At 43.1% G+C, this 15,193-nt stretch overlaps 1 protein-coding gene across 2 annotated transcripts in view; it reads left to right on the forward strand.

Moving 5' to 3' along the window:
- Positions 1 to 2,626: 2,626 nt before the first annotated feature.
- The window catches only part of LOC311339389 (A-type voltage-gated potassium channel KCND3-like), a gene marked incomplete at both ends in the record, with an annotated part of 57,763 nt that continues 45,196 nt past the window's right edge, over positions 2,627 to 15,193 (forward strand). For both annotated transcript variants that reach the window (XM_084464765.1, XM_084464766.1), the window contains one exon: positions 2,627 to 3,726. In XM_084464765.1, the coding sequence (XP_084320891.1) occupies positions 2,627 to 3,726 (1,100 nt within the window). The remainder of the gene's footprint in view (positions 3,727 to 15,193) is intronic.

Genomic DNA, 15,193 nt, shown 5'->3' on the forward strand with positions numbered 1-15,193 from the left:
GCTAGGAGAACTCAACTTAATGTTAGAAAACCTCATAAAGTGAAATTTTCATGCCATGGGACCTTTAACTGAAAATGTAATCGCTTTGAATTATTATTAATCATCATCACCGCAGTTAAAAAGTGTGGTCTTCCCTTGCTGTTCTTTCTCTCGAGCATTTACCTCCTTTACCTACCTGTGATCCCATTCATTAGAAAACCCACTTTGATTTGAAAGTTTAAAAAAATGTTGTCCATCCATTTCTCTCATATTTAATATTATAATTTCATTTCATTCATCGACTTAAAACAAGTCTCTTTCATCCCTAAACCATTTCCCCCATCTCTCCTGTTTCCTATTCCACTCCATATTTCTCTGACTTCAGTGTCTCTTACCTTCATCCTTTCTCCCTCCATGTTCTCTCTCTCTCTCTCTCTCTCTCTCTCTCTCTCTCTCTCTCTCTCTCTCTCTCTCTCTCTCTCTCTCTCTCTCTCTCTCTCTCTCTCTCTCTCTCTCTCTCTCTCTCTCTCCTGAAAGGCCACACACAAGGCCATCCACTCAAAGGTCTTCATCAGGCACCCCCTGCGGGGGGGTGGAGGTGTTGTACTGCCAGCGTATACTGACTGAGATTGAAGTACAGGTGAGGTGATGCCCTATTGATGAGAGTCACAGTATCCTCCCTCCCTATAGTCTTCAACGCTATCTATAGGCATCGTTCACGGGGCTCTGAAGTTGAAGATTAGTATGAACAAACCACAATGGAGGACACCCCATTCCGAATTTGGGATTGCAGACTTGTGCTATTCAGAATATAGAATAGAAAAGTATTAGGCATATTAAGATTACATCGTATCTCGAACCCTGGATACCATAATCATTACCATAGTAATTATTTATTTCAATTTTGAGCCATTATATTGTAAGTTATTATTCTTCTTACTTTTATTATGAATAGGCCTAGTTGGTCTATTGTGATATTATATTATTAACAGCAGCAACTTATATGGGCCCATACCGTCCATATTATAGGTATGTGTAGCTGAATTTCTTGAAGTCTTGTTCTGACAGACGCTATATGAGTGAGGCACACTAGTGTGTAGTCAAGCGACTTAATCCTGTATACATGCAAAAAGAAAGAAAAAACTGCGTTCAAATAAGCGAACAGGGAAGCGTTCATAACCTTTGTGATGGGGAAGCAGAGGTGCTGGTGGCGGTGGTGGTGGTGGGTGTGTTGAGTGCTGTTGGCGGCATAATGAGACGGGCTGACACAGAAGGAGACGCTAGTACTTTCTGGGTGAGAAGGAGCGCACTAGTGCTCCTGCCCAACACCAACGGTTCCTTTTTAATATTCTTGCGGAAACGGTAGAAAATCGAAAGTGCGGTTCGCGCTCTTAGCGAGCCCGTTTCACCTTAGTGGGGATCGATGTCTGATTGTTCGATCCGTATTTTAATTGGACGAACAGCGACGTCGCGGGGTTCAGGACAAAGGTACAGGCGACACTCTGGTGGACTATTCAGCCCAAATGCATCTCCAGAGGACCCGCGCTCCTGTACTGTGGACCCATCCTAGGATCCCTGTCCCCATTTCTCCTTGAGTCAGGACACAATATCGGTGAGTGTTTTTATTTAATTGCATTTAAACTCGAAAATGTAAGTCGTTCGTATGTTGCTGTGACATCCGGAATAAATGTGTTCGCAATTAAGAAATGTTCTCGGTAGCCTCGAACTCAAGCGTTTATCATAGTCTGTGGTCGGAGTTTGGATAATTCTTGAAACGGCATTTTTACTATTCAACAGGTTTCAATTCATGGCGGTATGCACTACGCTCTGCATGCAAATAATACATCGCTCACTGTGAAGCGCATGAAGGATAGATGGAACACGCACAGACGCACGCGCACACACACACACACACACACACACACACACACACACACACACACACACACACACACACACACACACACACACACACACACACACACACACACACACAATATTGTAGCCTACTGTTGCCGAATCTGCAGCTGTAAGCCTAAATAACTGTCATTGGCGATATACGGCAAGCAACTCCAAGTGACTTAAATAAGAGCATGCAGAAGGCAGATCATAAACCTACCTGAGACCGCAGTCAGCAAATCTTCCCTTTTGTTTTTTTAAGTACTTCTTTATTTATAGCGACTCATTTCTCGGAGTCTGACAGTTATTTAGTTAGAATAACCACATATGTCTTGCAGTTATGCTTTTTGCCTATTTTTTATTATCTCACGTTGACTTCAGCAGTGCAGTGTCTGGCTGGTTGCCTTGCACTCGTGTTGCCGCTGCCATAAATCAGCTTTTCCCTCAGTGCCGAATGACATTGCAATGAAACGACAGTGTGCAGAATAAAGTGGCAGTGCAAATTGGGAAGGAGATAAAAGAGGACTTAATTAATCAATGGTGCTGCTGGTAGCTAGTACACTAGCTCGTAGTAGTTAATCCAGTTAGCTCTGTTTGTTAATTCTTTCAAGGCTTCTTTTCACAAATTCTCTCTTTGAACGTCTCAATTTGTTTAGATGAACGTGGATTCCAAAGCGAGGGGCGTGTGACGGAGCGGAAGACTTCCTGCGTGAGTCTCCCCCCCTCCCCCGCCCCCCCCCCACCCGACATGGCGGGAGTGGCCGCATGGCTCCCCTTCGCCAGGGCGGCAGCCATTGGCTGGATGCCCGTGGCCAACGGCCCCATGCCCGTGGCGCCGAGAGACCACAGCAAGAGGAAGGACGAGCTCATCGTCCTCAACGTGAGCGGCCGGCGCTTCCAGACCTGGAGGACCACGCTGGACCGCTACCCGGACTCCCTGCTGGGCAGCTCCGAGAAGGAGTTCTTCTTCAACGAGGAGACCAAGGAGTACTTCTTCGACCGTGACCCCGACTCCTTCCGGAGCATCCTGAACTTCTACCGCACGGGCAAGCTGCACTACCCGCGCTACGAGTGCATCTCGGCCTACGACGAGGAGCTGGCCTTCTTCGGCATCATCCCCGAGATCATCGGCGACTGCTGCTACGAAGAGTACAAGGACCGCAAGCGGGAGAACGTGGAGCGCCTCCAGGACGACCAGGAGGAGAACAAGGACCTCAAGCTGCCCAACATGACGGCCCGGGAGACCATGTGGCGGGCCTTCGAGAACCCCCACACCTCCACCATGGCGCTGGTCTTCTACTACGTGACGGGCTTCTTCATCGCCATCTCGGTGCTCACCAACGTGGTGGAGACGGTGCCGTGCGGCACGTCCACGCAGCAGAAGGAGGTGCCGTGCGGCGAGCGCTACACGGTGGCCTTCTTCTGCATGGACACGGCGTGCGTGATGATCTTCACGGTGGAGTACCTGATGCGGCTGTTCGCCGCGCCCAGCCGCTACCACTTCATGCGCTCGGTGATGAGCATCATCGACGTGGTGGCCATCCTGCCCTACTACATCGGCCTGGTGATGACGGACAACGAGGACGTGAGCGGCGCCTTCGTCACGCTGCGCGTCTTCCGCGTCTTCCGCATCTTCAAGTTCTCCCGCCACTCGCAGGGCCTGCGCATCCTGGGCTACACGCTGAAGAGCTGCGCCTCGGAGCTGGGCTTCCTGCTCTTCTCGCTCACCATGGCCATCATCATCTTCGCCACGGTCATGTTCTACGCCGAGAAGGGCTCGTCGTCCACCAAGTTCACCTCCATCCCCGCCTCCTTCTGGTACACCATCGTAACTATGACGACGCTCGGGTGAGTGGAATGCAAATTGCCTCCCCCCCCCCCCCCCTCACCACGGACATGCATGCACACACACACACACACACACACATACAAGTCACACTCAAGTCGATATGCACATATGCACTTTTCTAAGACTCATTTTTATATTATTACTGGCCATTTCTTTCTTTTGTAACACCCTCCTGCTTCTTTGTTCCATTTTGCTTTGTGCCTCTATGCAACATTTTTGGATAAATGAACACCTTATCTAGCCGGGTTGTGACTATAACATTTCTGTGATTGTTGTGTTGTCTCTTTATATAAATGGACTCTTTCCTGGGAACCAAATCAGGATTTGGAACCCACATAAGCCCTGCCTTTCCCAAACTACATATGGACGGGCCTGCAGCTTATTTTAGCCTGTCATAATGAGTCATGCAGGGTAGTGTTGCGTTCACCTAGTGGTATCAACCCCTTTGTTTGACAGCCAAATAAGGACATGTTTGTTAATGAGCGGTTGGGCTTGAGGCATCTGAAAGATGATAATGCATGTTAGTAATGAGAAATCACATGATTTGTTTGTATACATGGGCTGTTGCATGTGAGTTGACTGTGCCGTCTGTTCTTTTTCATTATTCATTGAGTGCAACTTTCACCTCCACAAAGTACATGGATACAGCCACTTAAACAAAGCTTCCTGGTAAACAAAGTGTTCTGGTTGTTTTGACTGTCTGCCAACGTGACATTATGCCTTACAAATTATCCAATTAAACAGTTGAGACTTCATGTTTTACAGATGACAGCACAAGAGTAAATATTGCATATTTGTCCCACTGTCTGTGTGAGAGCTATGGTCTCATGTGAATTGCCTTGAGAAACAGAATAATCAAAGTGCATTGCCTCAAGCTTTCCAAAGCACGAAGCTGCACTGTTTTGTAGTGTTTTTGTGAAAGACATTAGTGAGGCTCCTTCCATACAAGAATATGTACCTCACAAGGGCTTTTTAGTCCCACACTGGTCTTAACTTCCTGAGAGAACATCCTGAATGGCATTGATTTATGTTCCCTCGTAAAAAGTTATTTCAAATCCGCCCGACTCAAGTTCTTGAAAACCAGGGAATGACAATGCATTGGGTGACGCCTTTATTATTTGTACGGTGGTTTCATACTTGACAGTGCACCATACTGGCCTTAAAGGAGTGTACCTTCTTAAATGAATGGAACTCCTTAAAATTGAAAAGAGCTGAGAATATTTTCAGCTGATGAATTATCAGGTTGTACTAGCAACAGGCATGATCAACATGTTTGAAATGTGTATTTAACCAGGAAAAGGAAATGCTGACCATTTAAAAAGGAATATTCACCCCATGCGGCTTTTGTTATTATTATTAATTTACTTAGATTTTTTTGTTTGGAAGAATGCTGCAATTGGAAGAATGGTTTGGAATACATTCATATTGTCTTCTCCCCTTTTGTCTTCTCCCTGCTCTTTATGCAGACCACTGTCTGTCTGCCTAAGATCATCTTTGACTATGCCTTCTTCAACGATATAAAAATGCTGGGCTGGAGGAAACCACTGAACAGTGTGCCAATAAGCCGACCCTCAACCTTCTTTCACAGCCCATGTTCACCGTTGTCAGGTTCACCGGTGTCAGGTTCAGGAACAGGGGGCTTATTATTAACTGCAAGTCTAAAGCAAGTGAAAGCCTTAAGAGGAAGAAGCATGCAGTACCTTAAACATGAGAAGGAATGTAACTTTCCCGCTCCTAAAAACTGTACCGTTAGCAACCTCAGTGGTCTGGGTCTTGTTAGGGAATCATAACAATTATTACATTTATTGCCTGACCTATGCTGTCAAAGCAGGTTTTTTTGGGGCGTGGAGAATATAAAAGATGCATTGGTAGAATGTGGTTGCATATAGCTGAATTTAGTTGGCAGAAGCATGACCTTCTGTCCCAGATAGCATTGTGCTTCCCGGACACTTATAGTATAACGCCACGGCGTGTGTAGGTGTGTGAAGCTATGTCTGAGCAGCGGTTGATCTTGATGATCGAGTCCTAGAGCGGCTGAGGCTTCCTGGACACTTATAGTATAACGCCAAGTTGTGTGAAGCAACATCGCTCATTACAATGTTCATACCCCATGGGTCATAACCATGGGGATAACACGCCCCGTCCTTCATAGAACTCTCAGCCCAAAACGCAATGTTGCTCTCTCAGAAGCTTCATTAGCCCTCGTTAATATCAACATGCATGAATACATGTTAGTTTACAGTTTGCTTTTACATAAGCCTGTATTCAATGAGACTCTGAAGGTCAAGGTATGTAAGGTACGTATTATAACAGATATTTGAATGTTTAATTGTTCAATACTTATGTAAATGTAACACGTAAATGTTTAGCAGTGTTTTAACACAGCTAAAGAAGCAATAGTAAAAAATAATATAATAAATTGAACACAATACAAGTTTAAACATAATTAACATGTAACCCCATCATTGAGAAAGTGACCATCCATAATTTTTCAATTGTATAATTAAGAGAAGCATTATAATCAAAAGTGAAAATAGCAGCCCCATTATTACAAAAAACTCTTTTGTGATAGTGACTCTTGCCCTGGGACAGGCATTCATGGACCTCTGGCCTATTTGTCAAAGCCACAAGTGCCACGAGAGTAAGCAAAGGTAATTACAACGTGTGCATTATTTGTTCCTTTGTTTTGCCCACTTTAGATCTCAAAACATCAAATGTTTTTTTGTCCAGTGCTGTTATGTGTGTGTGTGTGTGTGTGTGTGTGTGTGTGTGTGTGTGTTACTCAAAACAATGAAGGACCAACACAGCATACACTAGAGGTGTTGTCCTTGCATACATAAGCATGCATGACACTTACACACACGCACACAGACACAGGCGCAAGCACACACACATATATCATGCACAGATTGTCGTAGCTCTTGCCTCTCTCTGCGTAAAACCCTCCCTAAAACATTGCGTATGCACAAACCCCAGAATCTGCGTACGCACAAAAATATTCAGATCTATAAAACTGTGCGGCGCACACCTCTACGCACTCTTCTCGTTATTAATACCAACGTGTGTTGAAGTTTGTGCTCGTGCACAAGCGGCATGCTCCTCCCAAGATCGTCCCATAATAGTCCTTAAAAGGTCAATGCTAATTAATCAATGAATATTCCTAGTATATAAGGAGCCTTTGATGACATCATTACACGGGAAAACACGTGTGCATTACACACGCTCGCGTCTCATACCCCTCGCTAAATTCTCGAGCAATTCCAAAGCTGCCATATTTTAGCCCATTAGAATACAGAGGCCAACAGGAGCATTATTTATTAGCCTTGTGCCAATAGGATAATTAATTACTATGTCCTATAGGCTAATTTAATGTAGGAATACATATATATGTATCAGGAAAATTAATAAAACTTAAGTGATACAGTTGGTCCGTCTGGCCGAGGATTGTGATTTGAAAGGGTTGTAGTGTGTTGAACATAATATTGCCTTAATTCATATTTCATAATGGGTGCTTTTTATAAAATTAATAAATAAATCCGAAGTCATAGTCATGAAGTCATGTGCGTTGGGTATCGGGAGGTGGCATGGCGTTATTGGCAGTTTGCAAACCGATATGGTGCATTACTGCCACCAACTTCCTGTTGTCGTTTTTTTCTATATATATATTTTTCTATAAATCACGACGTTGGTGGTGAAAGATGCGTACGCACATTTCATCCCTGTTTCCGCAACATTTTCGTCCGCAGAGACCTTTATAAATGAGGCCCCTGGCCTATGTGTGTCCCTCGCTGGGAGCCCAGACAGGACCGCGAGGCTAGGCTGGGTAATGGGCTGGAACCCAGGGCACATGTGGTGGTGGTCGAGGGTAGTCAGTAGCCAGGGGCGGACTGGCTGGCTGGTGTGATCAGGAGCTTGATTTCCTCTGACCATCAGGCAGCAGCAGAACCTAATCCACCAGGTTGATGGGAAAGTAGTAAGCCCTCTTTCTACTATAGCCCCCCCATCCCCTGTCTCCTGCTATGTGTCTCAATGTGTTTTTCCTCTCCCTTGTCAAATCATCATCGCCTGTTTTGAGAAACATGGGCCATGAGTGAGATTTGTATCATAAGTTATCATGGGAATGATACATGGCAGGGCTAACAGGAGTAGTCATTGTTGTTCCTTAGAAGCTAGGAGCTATTATTTGAGTGTCATCTGATAAATGTTAGTGAAATGGTCTGTGAGAATATCTGTTTCAAGTGGATTGGGCCTGTCTCTGTATGAGACCACTTAGATATTGGACCACTCCTGAGCATATCCGCTCTGTTGTTTCGGGGAAATCCATCTTGCCTGTCAATCAGAGGTGTGTGAATGTAACTCTGTTCTCAACAGTGGAGAAATGTATGGAGGGAGCAGAGAGGTAGAGGACATTTTATTGGTTGTTGGATTTAAAAAACTTGTCTCTGCTGTCCATTTCTGGTCTCTCTCTCTCTCTCGCTCGCTCGCTCGCTCTCTCTATCTCTATTTCTCTATTTCTCTCTTTACAATGCTGAAATCTGGCAAAAAGCAACTACTACTACTTTAATATGCATGAGTAGACCGGCAGACATAAAAGGTGCTAATCGAAATAGCAATATTTAAATATGCAAATCAATGCCACCGCTTTTCCCAATCATCCCCTCGTGAAGAAATGATCAAACCAATAGGGGGGGGGGGAGTATTAACAAAGAGTGCTGACTCTGTGTAATAACTAATAACTAGAGGCAGTCACCCTCCCAGTTGTGGCGTCCTGATCCTGGACATTCACAGACCTGGTCCTGCTCGGCAGAAAGTGAGAGGAAATGCTGTTATGGATGTAGGTCATGTTCCTGTCTCTGCCTTAATCAGTGGCTATATATATATATAAACTGCTCCTCCTTTAGAGAGACATTCAGCTAGCTCATTCTTGGCTTTGCGTGCTTCTGTGTCTCTCAGGCACTTTTAAGGACTGAGAGTGTGTATCATTGGCTGTATCATTGCTGTGGCAATACATGCATTGGCTGTATCATATGAGTGTATCATTGGCTACTTGTTGGAATATGCTGATAGGCTTTGAGAATGAATGTGGGAGAGGGAGGAAATGTACTATTTACCAGCCTTCAGTACTTTCAGTAATGTTGTCGCACGCACGCACGCACACGCATGCACACACGCACGTGCATCGCATGCACACACGCACGCACGCATGCGCACACACCATCATATTATTACAGAAGTTCATACCCAGAGACAAGGCAAATTTGTGTTGTGTGTATTCCTCAAATGCATTTAACAATCAATTATAATAGTCAAACACCTACCACACGCCATTCACAATTCCAACTGCCTGTCAGAAAGCGATAATCATGCCTTTATTTCATGTACACAGAAGAACAGACACCCTCCATACCTGAGAAATTCAAGACGGGCTCATTAGAGACCATGTCTTTTGAAGACCCATTTATTAAGTATTTTCTGTGTATTTATTCTAATTCATTATATGAACATATTTGTGTTTTGATGAATGGCTTATCTTGCTATTTTTCAAATGTCATGATAAATCATACTGTTTCTTAATGGCTTTAATTTATTCTGAATGCGAGAGGCTTGAATGACGCAGATGATGTAACGGCTGTGTGTCAATTGGTGAGCTGCGTACAGCGCATCATTTGGTTAATAATTCAGCAACACCTTGAGTAAGAATTTGGATGCAGTGCTGCATGTTTTATAAGCAGCGAGAAGTTCCCATCTGCCCCAGACCTTGAGGTGGTGGTGCAGCCCAAACATTCTTCAATGGCAACCTGCTTTCAGATAGAATTAATGGGACATTTTGTTGCTCACGGGACCCCAAGGGTCAGAACGAGCCTCACTTTGTAGAAAATTAGTAATATTCCTTCTGTTATCTGGCCAAGGAGCACTCAGAGCTAATTTCCCAACACAGGGCTTTTTAATAGAACCTTTCTAATGATAGCTGTGGAATTTAATTTAGCTCCAACCGAGGTTCATTTAACACCTAAACTCATTTAGGAAGAATTATACTTAAGGAGGATTGCAGTGTCGAGAAAGCCTAATGACCCCCGTCTATATTGGCACTCACTCACTCTTTGTCGCTCTCTTTGTTGCTCTCTCTCTCTCGCGCTTGCTCACTCTGTCTCTCTAGTTAAATGAGACGACTAATTAATCTCCTTATTGTGTGCATGTATGCAAATACATAGACAACAACTGTTCCCAACACACACACACACACACACACACACACACACACACACACACACACACACACACACACACACACACACACACACACACACACACACACACACACACACACACACACACACCTCTGCACTGCAGCAATTGCATTCCAATATACTATTCAATATGAATTTTTTTCTGCTACATCATTTCTCTTTTTTCTTTACTCTTTCTATCTCCAAATTCGCTTAAATTAGCTCACAGGCTTCCCAGGTGTATCTCAAGCCATGGAAATCAATCGTCAGAGACATCAACCTTGATGTATCGTTCTTTGGCCTGATTTCACCTGACAAAGGATGTAGTCAGATAGTGGGTTTTCATACCCACCTATGAAAGTGTTGAGTCTGACATTGGGCTTAAATTGGATTAGATTGTGTGTTTATATGGATGTGGTCGGATGGTGTGGTCTAAAGTGATTTGTTTTTGGGAAAGTTTCAACAAGAATCTCACTGACTTCAAAATCAGATACAAACAAGGTCCTCAAGGCAAAATGCAATGCAGTTGAACATTTATTCACATCCTCAGTGGAATTGCATATCCTCGTATTTATAATAACATTAGTGAGATTATCATCTAATTCTGACCCAGAATTTGAGTTTGATGACTAGATTATCAGAGACCATCCATCCTTTCTCATAGACAGAAATAAAACAAGAAAGAGCAAAATGAAGATAGATGAGATGGAGAGATGAGATAGCTGGTAATGGCACATTACAGAGCTTCCATCCTGTTATCAGCAAAAAAAATGAAAAAAAAAGTATCAACGCACAACAAAAAAGGACAAAGCACCTTGAACGATGCAGTGTGTGGCGTGCTGTCCTCCTCTGATCGAGAGGGTTATTTTTAGAAGCACAGCCCTTATCTCGCCATACAGCACGCAAAGGGCTTGGCTCTGCTAGAAGAGGCAAGGTAAAATACATGTACTAATAACCTGCCATGTAGTGTGTGTGTGCAACAGGAGGGGTTATCTGCCAAACTGTGACACCAGGCTGCGTACCAGTCTCTGGATGCAGTAGCTTACCTCACAGAACACACAAAGATCCCGGGAGTGCAAAACGCATGATCCTAACCCTGACTTAATCGCAAGCGATATGCTCACATCTTTGAAGCACACGGTAGCAGACTCAGGCAGCCTCATCCCAGCCTTGTTACAGGCCATCAGCCTTTCAACCTCCTTAGTGAACCCAGCTTTCTTTCATCTTCTGGTCGCGCATTCATTTTATACCTTAAAAATGGGGATAGGATGGGTATGAGGGCGTCCTACCACTATTATCGTGGCTGTTATTCTTTCGGGTTGTTCTGTGCACGGCACACTCTCTCAGTTTAACTTTGTTCAATAGGGTGCCAGATTTCTATAGAGCCTTCCAGTCGAAAACCCGGTTAAAACACATCGTAAACAGGCCTTAAAAGACAATTCCGGTATTTTGAACATTCCTGGTTTGTCTAGGATGAAATAGAGTGGTTGACACAGAATGTTGACGATTGCTCCTGTCTTGGGTATTTGGCTTATTTCGAATTGTCCCTGCCTGATTCAGAATGGCTGGCTACGTGTATGCACAAACCTGTCCTAAAAACAACCCTAAACGTTTGTTTTCAGAAATGTGCAACTCACCGAGTGGTTAGTGGTGTTCGTTGATGTTCCAAATCAAGTATCGTAGCGAAATACAGTTTCTGTCGTGTTTTATTTGCCATTTTGTAAATCCATTGATTTGTGTTGGAAGACTCATTGCTCGTTGACCCGGAAACGGAAAGGGGGGCCGGAGAACCGACTGAAAGGACTACAACCAAATCTAAAAAGCCCCATTTGGTTCCAGTTCGGTTTGCGTTTCAATAGGATTTACAAATGCCAAATAAAACACGACAGAAACTGTATTTCGCTACGATACTTGATTTGGAACATCAAAGAACACCACTAACCACTTGGTGAGTTGCACGTTTCTGAAAATGAACGTTTAGGGTTGTTTTAAAGACAGGTTTGTGCATACACATAGCCAGCCATTCTGAAGCAGGCAGGGGGGATTCTAAATTAGCCAAATACCAGAGACAGGACCAATCGTCAACATTCGGTGTCAACCACTCTATTTCATCCTAAACAAACCAGAATTGTCCTTTATGGCCTGTTTACAGAGTGTTTTAGCCGGGTTTTTCACCAGGAAGGCTCTATAGAAATCTAGCGCCCTATTGAACGAAGTTAAACTGATAGAGCTTTGGTTCCGAAATAATAGCTTGCAGCAACATATTGAAAAAAAGAACTATGTACTAGTTCATTTTTGGAACTGTGAACTTAGTTAAAAAATTTGAATTACGAACTATGAACTGAACTACGTCATTTTATAATTTGTGAACTGAACTTTGGACAAGTTCATGTAGAAAGTGAACTTTCCCAACACTTGATATTATTATATGCTGACACATGCATGGAGAAGTAGTGCCAATACTGTCCCCTTCACCAGACGAGTGTCCATTGTTTGGAGAAGTTAATTGACTGTGATTGAGCCGCCCACTGCTGTGGAAGGGCTCACCACTGCCTGTCCTCATCCTCATCTTCAAACCGCTTGTCCGGGGTAGGGTCGCGGACACTGCCTGTCCTTATTCCCGTCATTATGGATGCATAGAGCATACGGTAAAAAACAACACCCTAATATCATATATTATGCAATTGACATGCCCGATTTGGCCAATTAACTGTAAAATTGAAGAAGCTAATATTGATATTTGCTGTGATTATATTTACTGTTCACTGCAACAGCCAGTTACAGTGAACAGAAAACAGTTTCTTTTTTTAATTCTGAAAATCTCACACTAACTGGGAGGGGCTCAAACGTACACAATAAAACTTTTACGTTGTTGATGACTCAGTTTAGTGTGACACACACAAACAAAAAACTGAGTAATCAACGACTGCAAACCCTCCATCAGCAGCAGTCTCATGCTAGTAATGGGAAAGTGGGAGAATAGGTTTAAACGTGCATGCACGTGAAGAAACACACACACACACACACACACACACACACACACACACACACACAGTAATGTGCATGCACGCGGTCCAAAACTCGTACTCACAGCCTTGATGAGGCCCTAACCTGTGTGAACTCTGGCTTAGATTATCAATGTGTGTGTGTGTGTGTGTGTGTGTGTGTGTGTGTGTGTGTGTGTGTGTGTGTGTGGTCTGCTTTGTTTCCATTCATTATTTGCCTACCTGCTTCTAGATGGGTTAACTGATCAGTACCTACCATGTGTGTTTGCCAGCATGTGTGTTTGGAACACATTTGTGTATGCTTCTTTGCTTCCACACACTATGCAGGTGTTTGTGTGCTTTTGTTCTATTTGTATACACTTCTGCTTATCAGCCTGCACTTGTGTTTGCCACCCGGTCTGTGTTGATGTGTTTTAAATTGTGTGTGTGTGTGTGTGTGTGTGTGTGTGTGTGTGTGTGTGTGTGTGTGTGTGTGTGTGTGTGTGTGTGTGTGTGTGTGTGTGTGTGTGTGTGCGTGTGCAATATTGCCATGGGTATATATACGCCCACCTGACATTGTAAGTAATGCCAGCCTGTTTATTTATGGTTCCTATTATAGTGTTAAAAGCTGCTCTGAGATACAGTAGCAGCCTCCTTTTCTTCTGTTACTCAGCTTTAAATAGCAATTTATATGCAGCCACAGTTAAGCAAATGGACAAAGTAAAGTGTATTTATTTAAATAAATAATGAATTCCTCTAGTATATGTTAAGGAGAATGTGGTCTTCGGTCTAATTTAGGAATTTATGATATTTGCCAAAGTAATCTTTCTGACAAGCCGCGAAACAAGTCGTGATGAGATGTGGTTCCTCATTACGGTGTCATTGCTGTGGGTCAACACACGGTCACACAGATATTTTGCTTTTGGTGTTTTTCTGGCTGGAGGAGCACAGTTGGATCTCAATTGCATCAAATCATAATGGACCGTTTCACCAATTGTCACACCAATGTTGTAAATGTCATGACATATATATGAAATATAACACAATATTACTATGTCACTAAATGATGTGATTTGAGAGGAGTTATTGAACTGAGAAATTGAGGTGTCATACTGCCATCTTCACCCACCAACTGCCCAAAGCTAGTGAGATTATAAGGCACTTATGTTGCCATAGTTCTCCTGAAAGAACATTGTCATTGCCGAATGTTTGATTTGCCAGGTGTAGGTTTGGCTCTCAGTTGGTCTAATTTATTTGACACTCTTTAAAGATATACTTTGAATTACAGCTAGTCTAGTTGTCAAAAGTGCCTTACTTTTATGTTGGTTATGAAGATAAACAAATTATTTATCTCAATCTTAATATTAGTTTGCTAGAATAATAAAAACCTACCACTTAATAGTGGTTCAGTTCCATCTCCGGTCAGACCAGAGCATTATACATTAAACTGACATTTAACATTTAGGTCATTATTGTGTATAATCTCAGCCTTGATGGTATGTTTCATTGATCTAAACATGATTTTCAAAATAGCCAAACCATTTGAATCATGAATAATGTGTCATCCAAAGTGTCATTTGCTGTTACTTACAATTTCCAAAATCAATTTTTCATTGTGCTGACACCAAAAGAACACTGGATGTTAAAGTGCAGATTAAAATAACAAAATGTTCCACCAAACCTTGCAACCTTGCAACCCTTGCAACCCTTGTTGCAAGGTTTCCAACTGTGAATTCTACAACATTAGCAGCGGCGTCCTGGATTAGCATTTATGTTAGTTGGCACAGTGACAAATTAATTAAAAGAGTTACTCATGAATAAAACATTTAGAGAAAACATGGAAGAAGTGGAAAGAAGTAAGAGAGGTCCCTGGCAGTTCCCTAGCATACCCACAGAACATGGTTCAAGTTCCCGCTATGCTCACTCTGTGTTAAGGTTACACATTGACCCTGGTTTCATGTATGGTACTTTATGGGACTTGGTATGGGATATTTTTATGGTACATCTCTATGATACATGGTATGGCACTTCCTCATGGTACATCTTTATGGTACTTGGTATGGTACTTCCTTTAGGTACTTTCTTATGGTACTTGGTGTGTGTGTGTGTGTGTGTGTGTGTGTGTGTGTGTGTGAATGAGTGTTTGTGTACGTGACCTAGCAATAAATCGATACCCCATTCACAATGCCTTCTGGCCTCCTACCAACAAGCTGTTGTGATTGGCTGCAGGCTCTTGTAATCAATAAAAAAAGATA

Source organism: Micromesistius poutassou (assembly GCF_964030765.1).
Source record: "Micromesistius poutassou genome assembly, chromosome: 2".
Taxonomy (NCBI): Eukaryota; Metazoa; Chordata; class Actinopteri; order Gadiformes; family Gadidae; genus Micromesistius; species Micromesistius poutassou.